The 27,391-nt window shown below is 48.4% G+C and overlaps 1 protein-coding gene across 3 annotated transcripts; it reads right to left on the reverse strand.

The window, feature by feature from the left end:
• Window positions 1-250: 250 nt before the first annotated feature.
• Window positions 251-26,256, reverse strand: LOC105484833 (RAB7B, member RAS oncogene family). Of its 3 annotated transcripts, XR_011613278.1 has the most exons (7): window positions 26,032-26,251; window positions 17,439-17,507; window positions 16,780-16,906; window positions 15,842-16,057; window positions 8,956-9,081; window positions 1,925-2,921; window positions 251-733 (listed from the first exon to the last, which is right to left on the reverse strand). XR_011613278.1 is itself a non-coding variant. In XM_011746872.3 (6 exons), exons 2-6 carry the CDS (start codon window positions 17,489-17,491, stop codon window positions 2,844-2,846), a joined length of 600 nt encoding a protein of 199 aa, XP_011745174.1. In that variant the 5' UTR covers window positions 17,492-17,507; window positions 26,032-26,251; the 3' UTR covers window positions 751-2,843. The 3 variants fall into 3 exon arrangements, 2 of the variants coding, with proteins under 2 accessions (XP_011745174.1, XP_070935284.1); XM_011746872.3 differs by lacking the exon at window positions 251-733 and having other exon boundaries at window positions 751-2,921; XM_071079183.1 differs by lacking the exons at window positions 251-733; window positions 1,925-2,921 and adding an exon at window positions 5,030-7,633 and having other exon boundaries at window positions 26,032-26,256.
• Between the last annotated feature and the right edge of the window lie 1,135 nt (window positions 26,257-27,391).

Consider the following 27,391-nt stretch of genomic DNA (forward strand, 5'->3'; position numbering starts at 1 on the left):
TATTCATCCTGGCCCTCTTCTTCACAGGGATGGTGATGAAGGGCTCCAGAAGAGGTGCCTGTACAGCCCCAGCCAGGCTCCAGTGGGTGCCACTTGTGCCGGCCTGAAGTCACAGCCCCCAGATGCTGCCTTCCTCTGCCAATCCCTATACCTGCTGGGGTGGGCACCGAGGGCCAGTCCCAGACTTGGGAGCAGGGTGGGAGTGGGGTGGGGGTGGTGCACAGGGAGGGCCTCTATGTGGCCCTGATTGTTGGCTCAGTTCCCTCTGCTTGGGGGATGGGTTGAGGTGTCCCCTGGTTGTGACAGAATGGAGGCTGTGGGTTCTCAGCCCCTGCAATCCCCACCCTACATGTGGAACATTCTGTCCTGGCTCCTGAGTCTGAAGAAGGTGCAAAATGTGTGGTTTGGAACTCGCATTGAATCTCAGCGTGGCTCTGGCTCTTGCAGACCCAGAATCTTTTCCATTCTAGCTGCAGTGTGTCTGAGACTCATTGTTTGCTAAGGATTGATTTCATGAATGAGTGACCTGCCCTCAGCGGGGCCCATCCTTGATTGAAGGCTCTGTTGTTGCTGTCTTGAAACTCTTAACAATGTCTGAACAAGAGACCCGGCATCTCCATTTTGCCCTGGGTTCTGTACATTATGTAGCCAGTCTCAGTTCACTTTTAGTTGTCTGCCTTTTAGTATCTTTTTCATGTCAAACCATGTAGATGTATTTTTATAACTATAAAATCTAAGTAGCACAAAAGATAAAAACAAAGAAGGACACATTTATTATTTGCTGTGACCTTTAGAAATGGTCCACATGTCCACTGCAGTGTACAAGCTGCTATATACACACCACACTTGACAATCCAGTCTGCCTGACTCCCAGGACAGCCTGTGTGATGTGCAAAATGCCATTCCCATGAGGGCACATCATTTTTCCCCGGGACTTCTGAAGGACACAGATAGAGCTTGTGCTGTAGGCCGTGCCCCCCCCGCACCCCCGTTCCTGTGCTGGCTCCATGCTGGTGTCCACTCCAGAGCCAGGTGCGGGGAGAAGCGGCTCCCAGACTCCCCTGCTGATCTCCCCCTGACCCCTAGGTGTACCTTCCAAGTCAGATGACAGTCATAGGCTAACATCCCCAGCTCTGCTTGGAACTCAGGAAAGGATACTTCTGGGTAGAAGAAAGATTCTGCGGTGGGCATGGACTTGGCCATTGAAGACCCTGAGAGGACATCTTGCCCACCCTCTGCAGGCTGGGCCCTGTCTGTGCTGCCTGGAGCCGGAAGCAAAAGATTCCAGCCTTACAATCTGCTGGGATGGAAACTCCATGAGCTTTCTTGCATCTCATTCCAGCGTTTGCCACAGATGCTGATTTCTTGCCTGAGTCATGTATATTGAAGTTTTTGCTCATTTCTTACTAGGCCTAAGAAATTGGAATTCTCTGCCTCACAAATCCCAAAGGGCTGAACATGCCCCAAGCCCGTGAACAAATTTTGAGCATGTGAAGGACAAAACCCCAGCTCCTAAAGCGTTCATGAGCACCCACTTTCTGTTCAGCCTGGAAGACAAGGAGCACTGCTGCCCTCTGGTGGTCAGGCAGCAGAGCATCAAGGAGCCTCCCAAGGGAACTGGGCCCCCTTTGCTTTGTCTTTGGGACAGTAGCTTTGAGTCTTAGGTCAATGGATGTCCTTTCACTGTTCCTGGAAAATGGCAAGCTTGTTCTTGCCTCAGGGCCTTGGGCCTTGATTCTCCCTCTCCCTGGAATGTTCTTTCTCCAGCTCTCAGGTGACAGCTGCCTTCTCATTCTCTAGCCGCCAGACCAAATGCCACCTCCTCAGGGAAGCCCTCCTGGACCACTTCGTCTAAAATAGCAACTCATCCCAGCCCCTGTCACTCTATCCCATTGCCCTGTTTCCCCTTGTTTATAGCACTTACCTGCTATTTGGAAGTATCTCTCTAGAGTCTGCATCCATTGCCTCTCTCCCTCACCAGATGTCGGCTCCAGGAGGGCAGGGTCCCTGTCTGTTTTGTTTGTCACTGGACTTCAATGCATTGTATATAGTAGATACGCAAAAATACTTGTCAAAGAGGTAAATAAATGCATATCAACAACAGCTACTAGATTTAAGCACAGCTTCTGGTCTCAAAACCGCACTGTGATACAGGCAAGGCAAATATCACCCCCACAGGACAGATAAACAAATGGAGACTCAGTGAGTTGCCTGAGCACCCGGCAAGGAGGAATGAGCCAGGGTCCCTCGTGCCTTCTCCTGTGCTCCCTCAGTCCTCTACCCTGGAGGGAGCAGAGGGGGTCTCAGGCACGCGAGCTTCTGCCAGGAGGTGAGGCAGGCCCAGCCCGTGGGGTCCAGAGCTTTACTCCTTCGTCTGCTTGTTGAGGGAGGCTGAGCTGTGCCATTGTCCAAAGCTTTGCTTGTGGCTGAGGGGTGTGAGGTGGGAGGGGGTGAGGAAGGTCTGTCCACAGGAGGATGTAACCAGACTCCAGTCAGTGGCCGGTCTGCGGAGATATGCGTTCTGGAGCAGGAGTGTTTGAGGGGTGGACGGGTGGGGAAACGTGCAGCCACTGTGGAAACTGTGACTTCTGCAGGGCCAGGGTTTGGCTGTGACATTTCCGGCTTCACCCAGACGCTGTCACTAGACTCAGCCTGAGCCAGGGGCTGCCCTCTGACTCTGGGCCCAGCACCGGGTCAAGGGCTCTGCCGCAGAGCCTAGGTCCCCTGCGCTGTGCTTGGGCAGGCAGTGGGGCTGGAGGGTGATGGTTATCTGTTCTCAAGCCTGGGATGACCAGGCCTGGGGCAGGCTTTGTTTCTGGGCGTCTAGAGCAGGCGTCCGGAGGTCAGCAGCATCTGCTCCTTGACTGGTCTGGCGAGAGTTTGATGGATTCTGTGAGGTGATTCTCTAAGATGCTCTGGTACTGGGGAAGGAAAGAGAGGCCAGCATTCATGTCCTGAGGTGCAGAGAGCACCGCCCACCCTTCATTTCTTAATGGGCCTCATAGCCTGGGCTCTTGTTTCCTCCCTATTGTACTTGTGGGAAACTGAGGCCCAGACAGGGAAGCCACTGGTGTTCCCCACCCTCCTTCTTCCCTGTGTTCCCCCTCCAGCCTCTTCCCAGGAGCCCAGAGCAGGTCAGTGTCTGAATTAGCGGTCCAAGTCTCCTCACCTCCAGCCAAGTCCTATAATTTTCCATTCTCCAGAGGGGACAGCTGAGTTGTCATTTGGGCTCAGGCAGAGAGGTGATGGCCACTCCTCATTTCTCCTGGAGACCTCTTCCCGCAAATTTCCCAATACCCCCAACCTCCTTTTCATTCTGCCCATCTCCCAGCTTCCCCTACTCGTGCCTGGAAAAACCCAGTTGGTCCTCTGTGCTGGCTGCGTCCAGGGAGCCCTCCCTAAAATGGACTCAATGTTAATCCTGGGCCCTTTTGCTTCTCCAGCCTCTCCTGTCCCAACAAGGGTTCAAAGGAAGCCCCTTCTCAGTCTGTCAAGCTTCTGCCTTTCCAGCTGGCTCCACTTCTCACCAAGAGCCTGCCCCCGACCCAGTTCAGGGGTTGGGGTGATATGGAGGGGGCCCTTCTTTAAGCAGATGGGTTCCTCAGGCTGAAGGGTTTCTTCTTCAAGGAATCCCATCTCTTCACGCTGCTGTGGCCTCCGCTAGTCACAGAGCTCAATCTCCTTCATGTTCCTCCCACAGCCAGTACTGTGGTCCTCGGGGTGAGTGATGAGCATTCACTCTGTGTGGAAGGGGTTTGTGCTGCATTGGCGTGGACCTGAGCAAGGGCGGAGCCTCCTGTGTGTCACACAAAACTGTCCCTGGCAGTCCATCTCAAGTGTCCTACTCAGGGGGGCAACCTCCAGTGACAGGGGTGCTGCCTCCTCCTCTCTGATGTTATCTCCCTGGCAGCTCCCAGGCTCAGGCCAGACACCCAGCTGGTGAATGCTCGTGACCCTGGACCTCAGGAGGCGGTGTCCAGCCCTGCCTCCTGCACCTTGATGATGCTGGGCCCCCCAAATACATAAGAAGATCCCTTGACACCTCATCACTCCCTGCCATCCCCAGACTGAGCAGTAATTTAACCCGATGGCACAGAGCTCGTGATGCTGAACCTGGGGTCCAGTCCTTCGTCACAGAGTTGGTTTCTTGGGGATCCCCCATCCCTCACCCCACCCTGGTAGGATCTTGGGGCCAGCAAAGCAAGTGCCGTCGGGGGTAGGTGTGAGAGGCGTCCTCATTTGTTGTATGGGCAGAGCCTGAGGTTTTCATGCCAGTGTTGCCCTAATAACATCTGCACCCTCCCATTAATGACATCATTTTCACTGACAATGGCAGCATCTTATTCCTCAGATTTTCTGCAAAACTTCCAGGCCATAATTAGGTTTCTATGTCATTCTGTTCTCCAGGCCCCAGGCCTCTTGACAACTTGTGAATCTAACTGTGCAAGTAATAAAATGCTATTCCAATGCTTGCAGCATTACAGTGGGGGTGTGACTGTGGGAGTCTGTCCCTGTCCCCCACAGTGGCCCAGTGGCCTTGCCTTAAGTCCTGCATCCTGAGGACCGTGTAAAGCTGCTGTGATTCACCGAGCAGCCACCAGCCAGCCCGCTTCCCTCCACTGGATGTGGTGATTCTGTCTTTTTCCAATTAACCCCAACAGAACTGGGCCTCTAGGCGGTACTACCGGTGCTACTGGAGCTGGGCCTGACAAGCCCCAGCAGGGATGGTATTGCTAACTTTTCCTCCCCCTCCCCTCCCCCTCCCTCCCTTCCCCTCCCCCTCCCCTTCCTCTCCCCCTTCCCCTCTCCCTTCCCCTTCCCCTTCCCCTTTCCTCCTTTCTTTGACAGGGTCTCACTCCTATGGCCCAGGCTGGAGTGCAGTGGCACAATCACGGCTCACAGTGGCCTGACTTCCCGGGCTCAGGTGATCCTCCCACCTCAGCCTCCCAAGTAGCTGGGACTACAGGCACGTGCCACCATGCCCGGCTAGTTTTTTATATTTTTGGTAGAGATGGGGTTTCAACCAGGCTGGTCTCAAACTCATGGGCTCAAACAATCCATCTGCCTTGGCGGATGTAATCCCAAAATGCTGGGATTACAGGTGTGAGCCACCATGCCCCGCTGGCATTGCTAACTTTCTAGGAGCAAAACCTCACCACCCCACATCTTTCAAAGCTGGTGGGTATCTCTTCTTTAATTATTAGGGCATCCTTCGTCATATTTTGTAATAACTAAATACCCTAAACCTTGAATGTGGCTAAATTGGTTACTAAAGTAATGTACCTACCTTCTTTCCTTTCAGAATGTTAACTGAACACCTACTCTGGTCTCTTTCAGAATGTTAACTGAACACCTACTCTGATTTCTTTCAGAATGTTAACTGAACACTTACTCTGGTTTCTTTCAGCATGTTAACGGAACACCTACTCTGGTTTCTTTCAGAATATTAATTGGACACCTACTCTGGTCTCTTTCAGTATGTTAACTGAACACCTACTCTGCACTCAGCAGGTGCCTCACATATTGCTCTTTTTACTACAAGGCTCACTTGCAGAACTCAGATGTTTCCACCGGGTGTCTCGAGGAACCTTGAATTCAATGTGCTCATGTGGACGTCATTACCCCTTTCTCTCATGAAGCCCCTGCTTTCTCCTTTGTTCCCTGTCTTGTTTGGCTCAAGGAATCACTAATCCATTGTCCCTTCATTTGCCAAGCTAGAAACCTGGTCATCAGCCTAAACTGCTCCTGTTCCTTTCTCCCTGCATCTGATCATCATCAGCTCCTGAAGTTTCTACCTCCAAAGTCTCTTTAATTCACCCTCACCTTGCCAGCTCTATCCTCTCACGCCTGGACTATTGCAGTAGCCTCTTCATCACCACCCATGGAGCCCATCCTTTCAGCAGCACGAAGCTGCCCTGCTGAAAACCCTATGACACAGCTCCATTTTAAAACAGCACGTAATGCCCTCTCTGCACTACAATAGTATTTTATTTAACCCTCACAATAACCTCATGGGGAAGATATTATTATTTGTACTTTAAAGTTAGGGAAGTGGTGGCTTAGGGAGGCTGCATGACTTGCTCAGGGACACACAGTGAGACGTAGAGCTGAGTATAAAGCCAGATCGTTCCAACTTCAGAGCCCCACCCCTGTTGGGGGCTCACTCCTTATTGTAGAAGCACCTTCCACATCCTCCTCTCAAAACACCCTGGGCTGGAGCAAATGAACCCACAATCTCCCTGGGAAGGAAGGGAAGTTCCTTATAGGAAATGCCTTTGAAAACTTTTCTTTGACTTCAAAATCTGTATTTGTAAACTTCTGTTTCATCTTAAGAATCGATGTGAATTTTACATTCTATGTCCAGTTAAGTGTGTTTGTTTTTATGTGAAAATATTTCTCCTTCAAGTTTTTAAGCAAAAAAGACACTGCAGAAAGTCGTGCCCTGTTGGGTTTCAAGGTCCTGGGTGAGCTCCTGAGTACCCTGGGTGGCCTAGCAGTGCCATGTGGAAGGCGTGGGCCTGTGGTATGGCGTCTGAACTCCTGGCTGGGCTTCACCAGGCCTTGGTGGCCTTGCTGGCTTCATCACGAACTACGTCCCCATGCTCTGACATTCCTCCACGCCAGGTTTCTTCTTCTTGCCAACGAGACCTACAGTAGGTGTCTCCTGTAAGCCCCATGAACTCATGCCTGGGTCTCTGGCCTTGGCCTTCTCTCTGCCCTTCTTCCCCTCCTGCTTACACCCACCATGGCCTACCATCTCCACCTGCAAACTGTGAATTGCCTTCCAAACCTTCTGACATGTCACTTCTCCGAGCAGGCATCCTCACTCATCCTCGCCACCAGCTGCCTGGGAGTCACCTTCTCACCTTAATCCCACACCCCACAGCACTCACGTCACTCCGGGACAGTCACTTATGGATATCTCACTCTACTGACCTCAAGTGCACTGAGGGCTGTATCTCCAGGTCTAGCCTGACAACTCAATGGATATTTATGGACTCAAATTATTTTCGTTTTATGGAGAGGAAATGGAAGCGCAGAATAGTCATATGTCTTGCCAAGGGGTCCACTTGAAAGAACCAGGGCAGGATTCAAATCCAGGCCAGTCTGACCGCAGGTACCACACCTGTGACTTTCAGACTTCTGATCAGTGCACATGCCCCATAAACATGGGGGACTGACATGGATTGCTACCCATTTAGTCTTTTGCCAAGAAAGGGTGTTTAAAAAAAGCAACAAGCAGACAAGCCACTGTCTACTAAACAGCACCATGTCATAACAGCGACAGAGTCAGAAGGTCCTAATTTACCCACAATACAGTAGGAAGGACATCATTTGAAGAAGAAAGGATACTCCTTCCTCAGATAGCACAGGTGTTAACCATGCACAGACACGGGCTGTGGGCTGATGGACGCTTCCTGGTGACTAAGCATTTGGCAGTCGCTGCACACTGTGCTTGTGGAGGATTATTGATCAATATCACCACTAAGGGCAAACAGCATTCCTCAGCACTCCAGGAGGACGGCAAGAGCAGGCACGCCTGTGCTTCGGGAGCAGACTACACCGCCCACTTCTTGACCAAGCACTAAGAGATGGACACCTCGCTGCTTTCCCTTTCCCGAGACAGTGAGGGCTGGAGGGGAAGCAGAAGAGCCAGTGAGGGTCAGGGGAACCCTAAGATCAGGGCTCTGAAGCCTGAGGATGCCTAGCTGGGAGCTTCTCCCTGAGCAGCCGCTAGAGGTAGCTGCTGCCTCTCTCTGTCTGGGACAACCCCTCACTGGGGCCTGGAGCGCTTCTTTCCAGCGCAGCTGCAGAGGGTAGCCCATGGGGGCGGTGGATGCTTCCACATAGGGGAAGCCTCCAGTCCCCTACCCTTATTTGCCCATTTCCTCAATTCAGAACCATTGCTGCGATGATGCTTTCCCCTCTCCTAAGAAGCCCATGTTGATGAGATGTGGCAGAACGATGACACAAGCCGAGTCCCTCCCCCTGCCAATCCCAGGGCTTCCAAACTCCACACCAGACTGACGTTAAAACCATGCCACTGCTTCCAGGCAGCCTTCCATGGTCTTCCCCACCTCCTTGCCGAATTCAGACGTTTTCACCTGGTGTCTCAAGGAACCTTGAATGCAATGTGCTCACATGGACGTCATTACTCGTTTCTCTCATGAAGCCCCTGCTTTCTCCTTTGTTCCCTGTCTTGCTTGGCTCATGGAATCACTAATCCATTGTCCCTTCATTTGCCAAGCTGGAAACCTGGCCATCAACCTAAACTGCTCCCTTCTCCCAATCCCTTCTTCACTTTCCCTCCTCCTCACCCCCTCCCCTGCCCTGCGGCATGGGCTGTCTGCGTGCCCCTCCTCTAGGCCCTACCCCAAGTCCTGTCCCACCATGCCACATTGTATTACAATCACTTAGGGGCCTATCTGCCTGCCTCTTCAGACAGAGGGTCCCGGGGCCTGTACAGCGCCTGCCACACACTCAACACATTCTTGACGAACCTTCATACCTAGGGGTCTACGTCTATTAATCTTTTTGATTGGAAGATGTCAGTAACTCCTGCAGGTTTGATATTTCACTTGGGTGAATGCCTGGCACCTCCTGCCAATGAAGGTTGGACTAGACCATCACTTCTCAAACCCTTCCTCAGTTAGGATCTCCACGGCTGAGGTACAGGACTGGAGTTTTTAGATACTCCACAAGGGATTTGGTTAGTTAGCTGGACTGACAGACCGCTGACTGCACCCTCTAAGGTAGCTTTCTACCTCTGGCATTCTGCGGTTCCAGAACTGGAGTGCTGTTGAACCCATTCCATAGCTAATTAACTGAGACGATGAGCAATCCCGTCCCACCCACATCCCTGCCCGTACCCCAGATGTTCTTCTCTGGAAGCTCCTGAGACCCTCCCCAATCCAGGGGGCGGTCTTAGCAGGTCTTGCCACCACAGCCACTCACCCTCGACAGAGCCCGACTGGCCAGCATCTCAAAGGCTTGCACCACGTTGATATCATTCTTGGCACTGACTTCAAAGTAAGGAATATCTTTCTCTCTACACCAGCCTTGAGCTACTTCCTGGGGTACCTGAATGAGGGGAAGAAATAAGCATGGTTCCTGTATTATCATCATCGCCATCACCACCATTGCCACCATCACATCCTCACCATCCCCACCAGGCCCACCACCACTCCCATTTATTGAGAACCTCCCAAGTGTCTATAACTTTACATATAAATGTAGGAGGTGGGAACTGTTAGCTCCATTTCACAGATGAAAAAACGGAGGCCTGGAGAAAAAAAAAACTTGCCCAGAGTTTGTGAGGTTGAGCAGGATTTGAACACAGGCCTGGTGGAATTACAGCCCACTGCATTTTGCTGCCTTCCTAAGCCTAAACTAAGAACTTCTTCCACCATTGCCTCCTTTGTCAGTCCCTTCAAAGAGAGCTGCACATGAGAGACACCAACCAGGAAGGGCTGGAATGGAGGACTTTCTTCTCCAGCCCAGCTAAGGAGGCTCACACTCAGGAGACCTGTTGCTGGGCAGAGACTCGGGTCTTGGCTGACCCTGCTTCCCCAGGGTAGGGTCCTAGGAACAATTAATAAGCTCCTACTATGGGCCAAGGCACTGTGTTAAACGTCACTTTATCACATATGAACTCATCTCATCCTCTCCATAACCCTGTGAGATGGGCATTGTCAGTTCCACTTTATAGACAAAAACACTGAGGCTCAGAGAGGTTCAGCAACTTGCCCCAGATCACACAGCTGAGAGAAGGCAGAGCTTGGATGCAGCCCCAGCTCAGTGCTCCCCCTGAAGTCTGAGTCGCCCTCTACAGGGCGCTGCATAAGAACCATGCCTCTCCTTTTCTGTCTTCCTCTGGGAGCTCAGGGTCAGGAGCTCAGCTCTTGGCCTGGCACACACGAGCCACTAGGCACAGGCTGAATGACTACATCTCCACTCAAGTGCTAACGGCGTTCAACTTGTGATGTTGGCCTGGAAATGCTCTGGAAGCCCTCTGGGTTCCTTCCAAAGACAATTGGTACACCGAGTTTGATGTCTGATTATTTGGGGAAGGGGAAACGAGCACATATTGAGCATTTGCTGAGCCTGGTACTTTATAATCACCATTTCAATGTATTTAGGAGAGCCAAGGTCTTTCTCATGGAGAAAGGACCATTCCATCCCTCTCAGAACACAGTGCAGGCCGAGGCAGATCAAACACTGCCCCTGTTTAATTGTCTCTGTGGCTCCTGCAGGTCCTGGGAATGTCTGTCTTACTGGGATAAAAAGTCCCAGCTGATCTCAGCTGACCCTTTCCTCTGACTTACCATGACCAGATCTACCCAAGTGCCCGGTTATGACAGACTTTTAATCTCATTTCTCCCTGCTCTCTGTTTGGTTTTGTATGATTGCATACAGACTCCGAAATATCATTGTGATTATGTTGCAAATTAACATTCTTTTTATATCTCCCCCTCCTCCCCACCCCAACCTCAGAAAGCTGGCCTGGAAAGAAAGCTACCCAGACAGTATTTTTCACTTTTCTCTTCCAATCCCAGAGACAGTTTCATGATTTTAAAAATTGTCTCATCTTTTATTTATAAAATGAAAGTTATTTATAATTTAGGCTCTGACTCTGAAAATAAGCTCAGGGTGTGATAACTGGGGACTTGGGAAGTATGACAATTCTGCAAGTATTGCTTGCATTAATGTTACTTTTGGTCAACAATATACTATTGACATTTCACTTTTCTGGTTACAATTTTGCTTGTTCATTGGAAGGCAAACATTTGACAAAATTAGTCCAGCTGGCATCATTTTATTTATGATGCTTTTCCATCTCATGTGCATTTAAAATAATCGATTATACAAGTGCTAAAATTAGCATGTCAAATACTAATTACTAAACCATTAAGCCATCACTAAAAATAACAAAGGATATTTTTAGAAAACATGATCTTAAGTCTATGGAATCACTGGTAAATCAGAAATTACCCACCTGAGCACACAGCAAATAATTCGTGCCCCAGTGAATAAACTCCTGGTAGCACAGATGCCAGCAAAGCTGTTCTTTCTAACAAACTATTTTTTTCCCTATTACCTTCTGTAGAAGGAGCAGGGATTTTTTTTAAGCTAAATCAGTAATTTCTTTAAAATTATTCTGGCCATATATGCCTGTTTTTATTGTGGTAAATATACCTAATAAAATTTACTATTTTTAAATGAAATACTTTTTTTTTTTTGAATTTTTGTTTTGTTTTGTTTTGTTTTTGGAGAGATGGGGGGGTCTTGCTATGCTGCCCAGGTTGGTCTTGAACTCCTGACCTCAAGCGATTCTCCCACCTCAGCCTCCCATAGTGCTGGGATTACAGATAAAATGTACCTGACTCATTGTAACCATTTTTAAGCATACAGTTCATGGGTATTCAGTACATTCATATTGTATTCACACTGTACATTCCCCACTATTCATCTTCAGAACTTTCTCACCTTCCTAAACTGGCTATATATATATTATAAATGTGTGTGTGTATATATATATGTATGTATATGTGTGTATATATGATGTATGTGTGTGTGTGTGCGGTTTTTTGTTTTGTTTTGTTTTGTTTTTGACAGTGTCTTGCTCTGTCGCCCAGGCTGGAGTGCAGTGGTGTGATCTTAGCTCACTGCAGCCTCTTCCTCCCGTGTTCAAGAGATCCTCCCAGCTCAGCCTCCCGAGTAGCTCAGAATACAGGTGTGCCACCACACTCGGTTAATTAAAAAAAAAAATTTTTTTTTTTTGTGGAGATGGGGTCTCGACATGTTGCCCAGGATGGTTCCGAACTCTGGGCTCAAGCTGTCCCCCAACTTTGGTCCTCCAAAGTGTTGGGATTGCAGGCGTGAGCCGCTGGACCAAGCTGCAGTACATTTTAAATACTAATTTTCTTCTTATTAGATAGGAGAAGCTGCTGTATTTTCCCAGCTGTCCCTTGGAGATAATAATAAGGAGGATCATTTCCTCGTTCCATCATTTCCATTATGGAAATCACATCCTTCCTATTATTACTCAGTCTCAGGAAGTCTGTGTTCTGGTTTCCACCCCGCAGAGGAGGTAACGGAGGCATATGGACCAGGTGGGCGGGTGTGAGCCCGCATCTGCGGGACGGGCTCCGAGAAGAAGGCGCCCCACAAGAACGTACCTCTTGGCTCCTTCTCCATGTCAACACCTGGCCAGGGGAAGGCAGAGCCCTTGCTAGGTTTGTGCAGAGTAAAGACATTTGAAGGCTGGCACTTCCCAGCCTCCCCTCTTGGGGCTTTATAATCCCAGGTCTCAGAATTAAAGTCCTTCTGCTCTCTCCCACCCATCTCCTCCTCTCCACGTCCCTGTTCTGATTTCACTATCACTCAGTGCCTCCTCCCCTCCCCTATCCTAGTCCACCTCCCCTACAAACCCCATCCCTGGGCCTACCTTGTTGGGAGACAGGCTCCCCTCTCCTCCATCCTCTCCTCACCCCTCCTCCACCTCTCCAGGGACCTCCCTGTCTGGCTGAACCCTGGTTTTTCCTAGAGTCATGCTTCCCCAGCGCCCCCTCTTGCCTTCCGCACTGGGGCTATTTGCAGACTTTACTCATCACAGATCCGAGAGAGGGGGCTGGCTTGCCTGGTGCCTCACTGCCTCTTTCAAACCTTTGTTCTTCCTCTCTCTGGGCACCAAAGCTCACCCAACCCTGAGGCTTGGATTGGACCCCCTCTACTCCCGCAAGTCAACACCTGCCTTCCTCACCTTGCCAGATGCCCCTCATTCACTAAACACTTGCCATCTAGTGAGGCTTCCTAACCCCTCAACACACAACGGCCACCTCTCATGGTAGCCTCAGAAATCCTTTGCTGCCCACATTCTCTCCATGTCAGCCTCTTCCTCTCAGGACCTCTGTAAAAGAAGAAACCTGGTCTCCTGTGCCCTGATCTCCTTTCCCTCAACCCCCTCAGGCCCTCCCTCCTGCTGCCCTGCTCCCCAGCCTCTGCCACCCCAGCCCTGGCCCTTCCGCCTTCCCTGGTCCCTCTTCTTTCCTTCATGGTTTCTTGGTGCCCTCACAGCTCTGTCCTTCCTCTTCTCTTGGTTGGAAAAGCCCTAGTCCAAAGTTCCTTGCTCCTGGCTTGTACCCTACACAGACCCCACCTCAAACTCATGGTCTCCTCCTTCGGTGGAGTCCTTGGTGTCACCCATCAGATCTTGTCCTTGTCCCCAAGTGGCTCCTCCTCCCACTTCTTCCAAGAGTAACTGGCAAAGCTTCCTCATGGTTCTTAAGCCTCGTATTGGTTTCCTCCCTTTCAACAGAAGATGGCACCTCTTATTTCACTGACTCTTGGTCTTGTACTTCCCCAGTTTCCCTCCCCCGACCCTACAGACAAGAAACAAGATGGAAGTTAAAATGAAAGTTTTGGCAGAGGCACAACAACTGGACAGATGTCAGAGATAAAGCAAGTGGAGACAGTCCACCCTGGGTACATATCCCCAAAGGCTCATGACCAAGACTCCCTTGGATGACTTGAAATCCCACAGCATGGATATAAAAGGCTTGAAAATGAGGATTAGGAGGGATTTCCTTGGAGAGAGTTGTATTGTGGGTACAACTACCCCTGCTTCTCCCAAGAGGAGGAACAGGTAAGGACTCACCTCTAGCTGAAAGATGGTGTTGAGGAGAGTCGTTAATGTACAACCCCTGGAGTTTGGTGGACATGGTGGACTGGTGTCTGACACATACCTGAGGTATCTGAGGCAACAGGCAACAGGGCAGAGAGAGAAGAGGCTGCACCGAGCACCAGCTTACCCTTGTCCCCCAGTGGAGCCAGAACGCATGTGTGTACCTTGTGAAGGACATGTGGATTCAACAAAGAGAGAGAGAGAGCAAGGGAGAGAAAGAGAGTGCACAACAGGCTGGGGCTGGCTAAATCCCACTTAGAAACTGCTTGGAGGAAAAGGTGACCCCCATGGGGTGGGGATGCTGAAAGCTAGGGGTTGGGGAGGAGAATGCAAGACCCTTGTCATGGGAGGTACAGTGAAATGTTCCCAGTGGAGACTTCCAAAGGACCCACACGAGTGACCCACAGAAGAAAGAGCTTGCAACACCTGTCAGGCCAGAGAGTGCGAGACTGTCTTTTTTTTTTTTTTTTTTTTTTGAGACAAAGTCTCACATTGTTGCCCAGGATGGAGTGCAGTGGTACGATCTCGGCTCACTGCAACCTCCGCCTCCCTGGTTCAAGCGATTCTCCTGCCTCAGCTTCCCAAGTAGCTGGGATTACAGGCACCCACCACCATGCCCAGCTAATCTTTTGTATTTTTAGTAGAGTCGGGGTTTCACCATGTTGGCAAGTCTGATATTAAACTCCAGACCTCATGATTCGCCTGCCTTGGCCTCCCAAAGTGTTGGGATCACCGGCATGAGCCACCGCGCCCAGCCAAGACTGTCTTATGATAGTACCAGTCAAATTAGAATTGCCCTGCTCTCCTGACCTCTTCTCCCTCTTCCTGCTTTACTCCTGGCAGGGTCTGAAACTGGAATTACTACCCCAGACAAGAGGAGGAAGTGTGGATGGACATTAAGCTTGGCGGTGAGATTCCAAGGACCTATTCCCTCTCTTAGACCACAAGGTTCTCACCCACAGCTGATCCCAGTGGGGGAAAAATGGAGACACCTTGCCTTTGAATGAACTTAAGACCTTGCTTATTATCTGAGGCTGGATATTTGTAATTAGAGAATTGACATGGAGTTTACAACCTGAAGTGACCACGGAACAGATGACTCCTAGATCTCTATTTCCAGCACATACTTCTCCTTTGAAATTTCATTCTTATGCATTCCAAAGCCTGCTGGCCATTTCCAACTAGTTGTACAAGCTCCTCAAACTCAGCATGTCCAAACAAAAAATGTTTCTTTCTCTATGAACCAGAGGCTCTCTCTTCTGTAGATGGTAGCTCAGTTGGAAGCACCATCCCTCCCTCCCTTTCTCCATGCATAAACACACTTCATCACGCCAAATGATGCCTCATTTCCATTGCTTTTCTCAATTTGAACCATTGTGAAAATGCAGTTCAGACAAGATGATCCAGTTCCCCATTACTTTTCTCTATTTGAAACACTAAAAAGAGAAACTTGGTTTAAACAGCTCTTTTTGGTGGCATCTGGACTTTTGGCCCAAGAGCATCTTTTACAAATTCAGTCTGCCATATTCTTTCCTCATTAGTAGGCAAGGATTAAAAGTGCTGTCTTCTCAGTGCCCTGTAATGGTAAACACAAGTGGGGTCACTGTAGTCACAGGGCAGACCAGCTGTCAAGCGGTTAACCCGATGGTCTGGAATATGGTTCAGCTAATAAAAAAATTATTACTTCCCCAGAAAACTTGTATACCCAAGAATTTATAACTGCAGACCTCCAACTTGACCTAGGCAGAAACCCTGTGCTACAGATTAATTCAAATTCCACTGAGACCTGCCTCCTGCCTACATCTGATGCCTTAATTGCCTTTAGCTCTCAGTTTATATCATGCTGTTTATTCAGCCCAGAACGCAACTCTTCTAGGAAGCCTGTCCTATATTCTAGGCTTGGGTAGATGCCCCTTTATTATGGCTCCTTAATGCCCAAGGTATATCTCTATTATTTCATTTACCATATGGTATCGTAATTATCATTTTATTTTATAATTATCTTTTAAAGTGTCTGTATCCACTACTAGACTGTGAAATTCCTGAAGTAAGGACTATGCCTGATTCAGCTCTGTATGTGTGGGACCTAACACTGTGCTGGGCACATAGTGGATGCTCATATAATATTTGTTGAATGAATAAATGAATGAACAGTACCTTCCGGTCTGCCAGATCAATCTTGTTCCCCAACAACACCATGGGATAGGACTGCTCCATGGGGACAATCTTGGCCAGGACGTCACCCCGCCAGATATCCAGGGCTTCAAAAGACTCCAGGTCGGTGACATCAAAAGCTAGGATGCAGCCATCAGAGCCTTTGTAGAACGTGGACACCATGGAGCGGAACCGCTCCTGACCGCCCGTGTCCCATATCTGGAGGGGAAAGCAGCCGCCCCATGGGACTGTGATGAGTGGCTGGAAGGTGGCCCAGCTGGGTTACATCATGTCAAGGCTTCTTGTGCTGGGTAGGGAGCAGCAAGCCCTGGTACAGGTGCATATGGTTCTTTCACACCGAGGCATCTTGACCCTCCCACACACATACACTCCAACACCTCTGCGGTAACATTTAACATCCTGAGAGTAATTTCACATCCGACCTCTCATTTTTCCTCTGGGTCATCAAGGTGGGAATTGTTATTCCCATCTGACAGATTTGGAAACTTGGACCTTGGGAATGTCTTGCCTAAGATCACCTGCCAAGTTTTCCAGAGAACCTGAGACTAGGCATGGGGACTCTCAACTCCTGGATTAATGCCCTTCCTTCTAGATCAGGCATCAGCTTTTTTTTCTATAAGGAGCAGATAGTAAATATTTTAGGCTTTGCAGGTCATTCTGTCTCTGTATGCCAATTATTACTCAACTCTGCCATTGTAGTGCATAACATGATAAGTTAACCAATGGGTATGGTTGTGCCCCAGTGCAGTCTTATTTACAAAAATAGGAGGTGGACCAGATTTGGTCCATGAGCTGAAGTTTGCCCATTTCTGCTCTAGACCTTTCCAGCTCTGGTGCACATTCCTACATGAGTGGCTGTTGGGGTGTGGGGCGGATTTTCAGTGTATGTACTTTGAAGAGGGAAAAGGAAGGCTGCTCACCTGTAGCTTCAAAGTTGTGTCACCCAATATGATAATCTTGGAGAGAATGCTGGCCCCCAGCGTGGTCTGGTATTCTTCATAAAACGTCTTGTGCACATATTGGTGAAGGAGGGAGGTCTTTCCCACACTGAGGAAAATTCCAGACACATGTGAACACACACATGCAAACACACGTGCACATGCTTCCATACCATTCTCAGAATCTCCCCAGGCCCCTCTTGCCACTGTCTCTCCCTGAGATTCTGAATTTCAAATTTCTGTGGTCCATGGACCACACTTTGAATAGCAAGGGAGTAGGAAATGGTTTCCAGAAGTAGAAGCCAAGCAGAGTGAGCAGAGTAGTCTGGAGACAGTGGAATATCTTACAGTGATGGTCAGGTTTTTTCTGTGTGTGTAGGACGTGGGAGGACAGATAGATGCTAAATGGCTTGCCTAATTCACACAGCTGGTTACTGCAGAGTCACTGCAGATCTAGGACTAGAAACCATCTGTTTACACACAGCTTCTTTCTCCCAACTAAGCTTTTTGGAGGGTGGGATACCGTTGCTGGTGTCACCCTGAATCAGAAAGGGACCTATGGGAGATGGGAACACACCGGGAGTCTCACTGTCCTTGGGTGAGGGGCTGCTTCCCAACTCCCAGAGCTGAGCTTGGCTTACCCAATGGCTCCGACGATTATGAGTTTCAGGTCCACCTTCTTCCGGGGATTCATGGAGGGGCTTCAGAGCCTGTAAGGAAACAGAGGTCATCCACATGCTGGCCAGTGTTCCTTACAGCCATTGTCACTGAGTGTGGCCTCTGCTTTCCCCTTTTAAATGGGCAAGTTACTGCCCTGGAGACTGGGTGGGGTTCTCCGAAAGAGGCACATAATTCAGCAATCTTCATACATCTTCTCCCTCACTTTCCCTGGGGGCCTCCCCAAAGCTGGAAGGGTGGTGACCCTCCAGAACGGGTAAATCTCTCATCCCTCAGCTCTACCAACCCAGCTCTTGGAGGCAGCCTGGAGTGCCAAGAAGGCAGGACCGGATTGAACACAGGCCTTGCAGACAGCCCAGCCTGGAGCCAGGGATGGAGGGGCATGCAGGAGGAAGAGATGGGGGTGGGCAGGACAAGGGGTCCATTGTCAGGACTGCCCAGAGGCTCTGGGTGGAAGAGTGCCCCTCCCCCAGTCTGAGGTCTTGCTGCAACTGCAGAATCAAAAGGCTCCTCTCTAATGCAGCTGGCAGGGGTGTAATTCATCCATGTTTCTGGAAAGCTATTGGCAGCAAGTGTTGAGAGCCTTAAAAATGTTCCCACCCTCCACTTCTAGGAATTTGTCCTAAAGAAATTATCTGAAATGTGAGTAAAGACTTGTTCAAGAATGTTCTTCACTGTACTGTTTATAAATATCCAACACTAAAGTAGTGGTTAAACCATAGCACACAATGAACTATTAAGCAGCCATTAAATGGAGTTTTTGAGAATATTACAATAATATGGGGAAACGCTCATGCCCTAGGATCTAAATAGGATCCTAGGATGCCTTAAGATCTAAATGGAAAACGGAAGATGGTAAACTGTACACAAAATACCACCCCAACACTTAAAGGAGTTCCCACTTGTATAGAAAAAGGCCTGGAAAGAAATATATTAAAAATTCCAGCAATTCCACCACAGGATATATAGACAAAGGAAATGAAATCAGTATGTCTACACTCCCGTGTTCACTGCAGCATTGTTCATAGTAGCCAAGATATGGAATCAACCTAAGTGTCCATCAATGAAAGAAAATGCAGTATATGTACACAATGGATACTGTTCAGCTTTAAAAAAAACTTACAATTTATGACACCATGGGTAAATCTGGAGGATCTTATGTTACGTGAAATAACTCAGGGAAAGAGACAAATACCATATGATCTCACTTGTATGTGGAATCTAAAAAATTTGAACTCATAGAAGTAGAGAGTAGAACAGTGGTTACCAGGGGCTGGGCTGGGTGGGCAGTTGGGGAGATGTTGGTCAGAGGATAAACTATTTCAGTTAGCTAGGAGTAAATTCAATAGATATATTACACAGCATGGTGACTACAGTTAACAACAATGTGTTGTATTCTTGAAAATTCCTACTAGAGTTTATATTAAGTGTCCTCACCACTAAAAGATAAGTATGTGAGATAATGCAGATGTTAATTACCTCAATTTAGCCATTCCACAATGTATGCATATTTCAAAACAACATCTTGTATATGGTAAGTGTGTACGATTTTTATCTGTCAATTAAAAAACGTAGGTTATTAATTCTGGGTGGTAGGAAATCACATGATTTTAATTTTTTTCTCTATGCTTTTTAATACGTTCTTTTTTTTTTTTTACAATAAATATGTCTTGTTCCTATAAGAGAAATGTAAATGTGTGTGTGTGTGTGTGTGTGTGTGTGTGTGTGTGTGTGTTTAACAAGGTAAAGCAAAACTGTTGTAGGATACACGCTTAACTGGCCCTTTGTTTCACCCATACATGCACATATGCATCCGGGTCGTTTGTCTTTGGATGCACTAAGCATGCTGAGTAAACCTTGATTTGACTCTGCTCAGATGAGGTGTCAAAAGTCGGCCAGCTTGTATTTCCCCTGGTACTTGGAACAAAGCTGTAAATAGGACATCCTAAGGTGTTAGTTCTGGTTCTCACTTTGCCAATGTGTGACCATGGGCCAGTTACTTCCCCTCTCTGAGTCTGGGCTTTCCAACTGGAGAATGAACCAGCTAAGCCCCAAAGACTCAAGATGTCTTGTTGGTGAAAAATGCCTTATCTGCTGGAGCTGGACCTCATTGGCCATGAGAGTTGAGACACAAAGTTAAAACGGGAATCCCCCAGAGATTTAGGATTGTTAGTGTCCCCTTCATGAACCATGTCATGGACTGTATTAGTCTGTTCTCATGCTATAAAGAACTGCCTAAGACTGGGTAATTTATGAAGGAAAGAGGTTCAGTTGGTTTCGCGTGGCTGGGGAGGCCTCAGGAAACTTACAGTCATGATGGAAGGGGAAGCAAGCACATCCTTCTTTACATGGCAGCAGGAGAGAGAAGTGTATAGCAAAGTGAGGAAAAGCCCCTTAAACAACCATCAGATCTTGTGAGAATTCACTCACTATTATAAGAACAGCATGGGGGAACCACTCCCATGATCTAATTACCTCCCACAAGGTCTCTTCCCCAACACATGGGAATTACAATTCAGATTACAATTCAAGATGAGATTTTGGGTGGGGACAAAGCCAAACCATATCATGGACCAAAGGTGATTGTGAAGCTCTGCTCAGAGCTGTTTGTCCCAGGAGCTGGAGTTGGTGGCACTGGAACTTCTGCTGTAACCCGAGAGTGCTGGGTTGGCATGGTGAGCAATGGGTCTTCTTGATGGTCCATCCATTCATGCTTCAAATGCCTACATGCCTACTGCATGCAAAGTCTTGTACTAGACACTGGGAACAGCACAGAGATGGAACAAATAGGAATCCACCACAGGGAGTCATCAAAGAAGAAAGGACAGGGGCTGAGTGATGGCACCAGAGAGAAAGTACACAGCACCCCAGGAGAGGCACAGGGAAAGTGCTTGAGAATTCAGCAGAACTAGGTCCTGAAGAAATGAAGCATGTGGTTGGGGAGGGAATGAAATAACCAAAGCCTTGGGAACAGATGAATGGAGAAAGTGGCCGATTTGCTTCAGGGAAGGGTGAGGTGAAAGGTGTAAAGGAAGGAAAGGCTGGAGAGAAAGCAAGATTAAGATGGACTGTGAATATCTGACCAAAGATCCTGGCATTGACTCAATCATTCATTCATTCATTCACTCAGCAAACATTTCCTATATTCCAACATGTAGAATAAGGCAGTTCAAGGCTTGAACTTGGGCTGGCATTTTGTAACGGATGCTGCTGTCCACGAGGGAAATCAGTCAAAGGAGAAATGGTTCAGAAACCCCTGAAAAAGCATGGCTCTCGAAGTATTTGTTATCACTTTGGAAGGGGCCTAGGAGCAAAGGGAAGCTGTTTCCTAAAGGCATTGATACAACATGCTAGCTTAGCTTTAAAAAGCAACACAATACCTTAGAAAGAAAGTCAGAACCAAAGGCAGGCAGGAAAAAGCGGGAGAAGAGGCAGCACTGGCTGAGCCCCTGCAGTGGGCTGTGCTAAGTATTCCACCGAGGGCAGGCCATCTTCACCATCACTCTCTGAGACAAGTACAACCAAGCTCCAAGAAGCTGAGTAATCACAATTCACCCAAGCCTGCACAGGGGGTAAGTAGAAGAGCTAGTATTTGAATCAAAGTCTGAGAAGGCAGGGTGCAGTGGCTCAAGCCTGTAATCCCAGCACTTTGGGAGGCTGAGGTGGGCGGATCACGAGGTCAGGAGTTTGAGACCAGCCTGGCCAACATGGTGAAACCCCATCTCTATTAAAAATACAAAAAAAAAAAAAAAAAATAGCTGGGCTTGTTGGCGCACACCTGTAATCCCAGCTACTTAGGAGGCTGAGGCAGGAGAATCCTTTGAACCCGGGAGGCAGAGGTTGCAGTGAGCCGAGATCACGCTACTGCACTCCAGCTTGGGTGACAGAGTGAGACTCCGTTTCAAACAAACAAACAAAAAACGCTGAGAAGACTTTCCTGTGTCATGCCTCCTAATCATCAGAGTTTGAACCCATAGAATCTGTGTGCACAGGAATCTAGGGGATTGGGCTCAGATTTGGTGAATTTCAACAAAATCCTAGGAGAGTTGGAGAAGACAGAGAAAGGCTGCCAAAGTGGCAGAGAGGTACAGTGGGGATAGAGAGAACTGGAGTTGCCCAACAGGTGCTATATGTAAGGACTGACCACAGGGTCAGAGACACAGCATGCTAGGCAGAGGGCAATGCTTTCACACGCTGTCACAGGACCATGCAGCAGTGCTGGAGTACATCTCATGTTACAAGCTAACATTTGTTTGGTGGGCACTGTGCTGAGGGCTTTGTGAATACACAAATACACAATAGCATTGTGAGGGTTAAACAAATTATACATTATTATAATACACTGAACACATAGAATACAATATTCATAGAATATTGTTATACATTTACTGGCAGAAATTAAGGACTCAAGAAACGTTAGCTATTTTATCGCACACAAAGATAGCCTGTGAGACTGATACTATTATTATCTCTGTTTTACCATTGAAGAAACGGACGCTTAGAGCGGTTAAGCAGTTCAGCCCTAAAGATAGAAAGCCTGCATGTGTCAGAGCAGGGTTTGAAGCTGGGATTGGAGTCCAGGCCTAACCCGAGAGCCGGCTCTCTTAACTACTGGGTTCTACTGTCTGTAAAACTAGAATGAGACTTACATGCCCTGCTCCATAGTGCCCCTGTTAGAGAGCTCAGGGGCTGGATGGGTGAGGGTTTGATGCAGGGAGGCCACGACGAGGAAGGTAGAAGGTATGTGTGAGACACATAATGGTAGATCACTATGCACAATGTGTAAAGCACTCATAGATAATAAAAGGCAACACACCTATCAAAAATGGGCAAAGAACATGAACAAGTTACCAATTGAAATCTTATAAAGAATTAGTAAGCTTTGAAAACACACTCAACCTTACTATCAAGGAAATTGACATTTCAAAATACCATTTATTTTCACCCAGTAGAGTGGCAAAAATTTAAAAAGATTGATGACAATGTTTGGGGTTGGCAAGTGTGTTGGGGAAACACTCTTGTATATTATTGGTAGAGCATGAATTAGCATGGTCTTTTTGGAAGGCAATTGGACAATATCAAAACTTAATATGCACACAGCCTAGGTTCTCATTCTAGGAATCTGTCCTACAGTAATACTCACACATAAGCTCAAACACATATGTGTACAAAGGTGATTGCTAAAGCATTGTTGTAATCTAACTGTCCACCAGTATGAGACTCTCTACATAAAGTCTGATCCATTAATACTCTGGAACAATTGGAAGTTTTATTATTTATTTATTTATCTATCTATTTAGAGACAGGGCTTCATTCTTTTGCCCAGGCTGGAGTGCAGTGGCATGATCATAGCTCCCTGCCACCTCAAATTCGTGGGCTGAAGTGATCCTCCCGCCCCAGCCTCCCAAGTAGCTGGGACTACAGGTGTATGCCACCATGACTGGCTGATTTTTTATTTTTCATTTTTTGTAGAGATGGAATCATGCTTTGTAGCCCCAGTTGGTATCAAACTCCTGGCTTCAAGTGATCCTCCCACCTTGGCCTCTCAAAATACTGGCATTCCAGGTGTAAGCCACCACGCCGGGCCAAGGGCAGTTTTAAAAACACGAAATAATGAAGTGGGAAGCTATACATGAGGCCTTTAAGTAAGAAAAAAGAAAATCACTGAATGTTTTATATGGTGTGATACAGAAAGCTAAGGGGAGATATACATTAAATGATTCATAAGAGAGATGGGAAAGGTAGATTAGAGGCTGAGAGCTATCGTTTTATGTTATATATGTTTTGCTTTAAAAATTTGTTACACAAGCCTAAGTTGTTTTTGTAATTTAAGAATATCAACTAATCACTTAACATTTCTTTAAAAAGACGTGTGGATGGCAGGCCAAAGTAATTTGAGCGTGATTTCAGATAGGACAAATTCCTTCTGTGGGCAAGAGAGTGAGGCCGTCTGGTGCCATGGAGTGATCGTGAGTTCAGGACTCAGAATTCTCATCCCAGCTCCACACATCTGTGACCTTGGGTGGGTTACTGAACCTTGGGGCATTTGTTCCCTCATGGGTAAAATGGACATCACTCGTGGCTGTGGCTTCCTCTGCAGGTGACATGTGTCATGATCTTATAGCACAGCAGGGTCCCCAAGTTGGGAAGGATCCAGATAATTGTTTACCAACTGGGAGACGGGGTGAGTCTAGAGGCCACGGTCCTGGTTGGTCATGCTTGCCACTTCCTATGGTGTAAACACTTACACCATGGCTGACTTCAAGCCACCAGCATGGAGCCTGCTCCAGTACACTCCTACAAGGACCTCAAATGTCATTGATGCCAAGCACCACCCTGTGCTTGAGTCATCTCTTCCACATCCACAAAAGGTAGAGCCAGACCGGCCCCATGGAGCTGCCTCCCGCTCCTGGGAGTATTTCTCCTGAGGGCCACACAAAAAGTGCTCAAGATCCTTGTAAGTTACCTCGGCCTTAACTTTGGACTCCTGCATCTCACCTCCTCCCTGCTTCTTTCCCCTGGATGCTCACTCTGGGTGTGCTGCCGCTGCAGGTTCCCCTACCCCATCCCAGAAGGGTAGGAGTTTGCTGAGGCTGCTATTTTATAAGAGCCTAGTCCTTGGGCCCAGTGTCACTAGGAGCAACGAGAGAGTGACTGGGACCAGGTCTGTGGGAAGTGGGGGCGGCGTGTGGGGTGACACAGGCTGGCTCACCTAGGAGGCACATTCAGATCTCATACAGTGGTTGGAGTCCCTTTCCATGTCATCTCTGCTGGGCTTTGGCAGTAGCTGTCTTTTTAAGCCTCATCCCACCCACTCAGCTGACTCAGATGCTTCAAACCAGGGAATCCTCCTAGAGGCCAGGCTGAGTCATCCTCTACAGTTAAGTAACAGTGAAAAGCAGGATTGAAATGCAAGACTCTGCCTTCTGCCAGCCCTGGTCCACACAGAGCAGAACTTGCAGTGACTCACTCCCCACTGGAGGTCCCTAACTCTTTCCCCTTCTTGCCTAGCAGCACTTCTAAGCCTGGAGTCCTGGTCCTGCCCATTTGCCAAAGCTACAGGGTAGCTCAGCCCCTGTGGAGTAAGAAGGACTGAGTTGTTGCCAAGCCCCTGGGCCTGGGACCAGCCCTCCAAAAACATTGGAACCCCCTTTGCTCTCACTTCTCACTTCCTTTCTCTCCTTACCCCGCTGACTCCAACCTGAAACCAGGCACAATCTTCTGTCCCATCTGTGTTGTGTAGGGTATCACTTCTGCTGACAGGAGACTAGTGAGCAGGGGCAGGTGAGGATTCTGAAGCAGACAGAGTCTCCCGCCCCCATCATACTATCTTACTAGGCTCTCGTCCACTTTCAGGACCTTCCCTCCCGATCCCATACCTTGGAAAAGGACAAATATATCCACCCTAAAAAATAATGGGACCTACAGTCTTGGAAGCAAAGTTTGTCTGTGAAAAGAGGCTATGTAGAGAGCACAAGGCTTTGTTACCTCCCAGTAATGCTCTCAATTCCGCCTCACCCACCTCAACCCTAGCAGGTCTAGACCTGCTCCCTCTGGGAAGTGCACCTACAGCCCTGGTTTCAGGAGGCTCGGTGCTCTTTTCCTTTAGGTTATTTGTGGGTTTTGTCTCCTCGAGTAGACTGTCCATTCCTGGAGGGCAGGGCTGTGCCTCACACTTCTCTGTATCCCACTAAAGAGCCTGACCAATGCTGGGATTCTAGAGGTTTCCATGAACAACCGTCCATCCACTCATCCATCCATCTGTTCATCTGTCCGGCACAGGCAGGGTGTGCTTACTAAGCCCCAGCACTGTGTAGGTCTAAAGATATAGACAAGTTACTATCTCCGTGGGAACTTTTTGGTGGGAGATTGATCTGTAAGCCCAAAGAAATTATTTGTATTAATACATAATACCTAGCAATTATAGAGCACTTGCAGTTTACAAAATGCCACTGAAGCCCAGTGGACTCCTGGGTCAAGAACAACTAGTTGGTGGTAAACTGGGTATAGAACCCAGATCCGTCTGACCCTATTCATTGGCTCCCCTGGCATTGCAGCAGTGGGCAAGGAGAAATATTTATGATTTAGAACAGGAGTGACAATTTCCTACTCCAGGGGCCAAGCTTCCCCTGATGAGACCCTGGCCAACACAGTTGCATCCCAGAAGGCACTCTGTCAATGTCACAAGGGGACTCTGGGTGCCAGCAGGGTTTTGCCCTCATCCAGGGCTCTAGTTTCTGGCAGGTCCTGCAGGTTTGAGGCAGCAGCGCCGCCCTCTTCTGACGGGGCCAGCAGCTGCGTCCTGGGACTGATGGCCTCTGTGGGTCGCGAGCTGGGCCCCAGCTCTTCGCACAGGCAGGGAAGTCCTTTCTTGCTGCCACACCCTGGGAGCTTCTCCAGGGTGGGATCTTTGGGCTGGATCTAAACTCTGAAGCTGCCAGATTGGAAATCTCATCCTTGCATTCCCTGCCTCCACTCCTCCACCCAAACACCCAAATAACTCCCAGGGCTGCAGGGGCAGACAGAAGCACTGAGACAAACTCCCGGGGCACTTACAGCTGTGGCTGCGCAGCACTCGGCCTCCGCTCTGAGGGCGGCTGGGAGTCCTCTCTCAGTCTCGTGGTCTCTTCTTAGAGCGATGGTCTCAGCAGGGCCAAGCAAAAGGCTTTGGGACAAAGACGGGCCAAAAAAAAAGTCTGTTGAAGCCACGCCACTTCCCTCTGAGTTTTCCTCCTCTCCCTCTCGTGCACAGACTTGGGAAAGTTGCAAAAGAGGCTGGGCCGGGTGACCTCAGCTGTGTGGGTGGAGGGGGTGGAGTGGAATGGAAAGGCTGACTGGATTTGGGCCCTTGAAGAATTTCATTTATAGGAACCCTGGCCCATGGTGATGGGAGCTGTGGGTCAGGGGCCTGCAGGGTAACATGCCCCATTTGTGGGCACCATAAACAGCCTCTGGTTGGCTTTAGAAACTTCTGCTGCTGCTGGAAGGCACCCTTTTGTTTTCGTTGAGGTTTTAGATACACATGGGTAGAAGATTCAGTCTACCATCAGCCTGGTAGGAAGAGGTTCTGGTCCTCATGCTTTGCCCTTACCCCAGTACCTGTACACACACACACACACACACACACACACACACACTCCTCCCCTACGCCAACACACACAGCACACACACAGATAAAACACATACATGCCACACACCACACGCACTACCCACACACACCCCACACATGCACATCACACACACAAACAACACCCACACATACCACGCACAATATACACACAATATACACACCACACACACATACACACCACATACACAAACACCACACATCACACACATCACACAAACACACCACACATGCACACCACACACAAACACCACACATACATACCACACAACACACACACTTCACACACACACCACACATACACACCACACACAAACATCACAGATACATATCACACACAACACACACAACAAACACACTGAACACCACACATACATACCACACACAACACACACTACATAAACACACCACACATACACACCATACACAAATATCATGCATACATACCACAATACACACAAAGCACAAACACACCACACACAGCACACATACATACCACATACAAGATACACACCACACATACACACCACACACAAACACCATACATACATATCACACACAACACACACTACACACATACACACCACACATACACACCACACACAATACACACATACTACACAAACACACCACATACACACCACACACAAACATACCACATACACACCATACACACCACCATGCACACACACCACATACACACACATACACACATACACACACCACACACACATACATACACATCACACACAGAAACAATACATATACATACCACACACAGTATACACA

Source organism: Macaca nemestrina, chromosome 1, assembly GCF_043159975.1.
Source record: "Macaca nemestrina isolate mMacNem1 chromosome 1, mMacNem.hap1, whole genome shotgun sequence".
NCBI classification, from domain to species: Eukaryota; Metazoa; Chordata; class Mammalia; order Primates; family Cercopithecidae; genus Macaca; species Macaca nemestrina.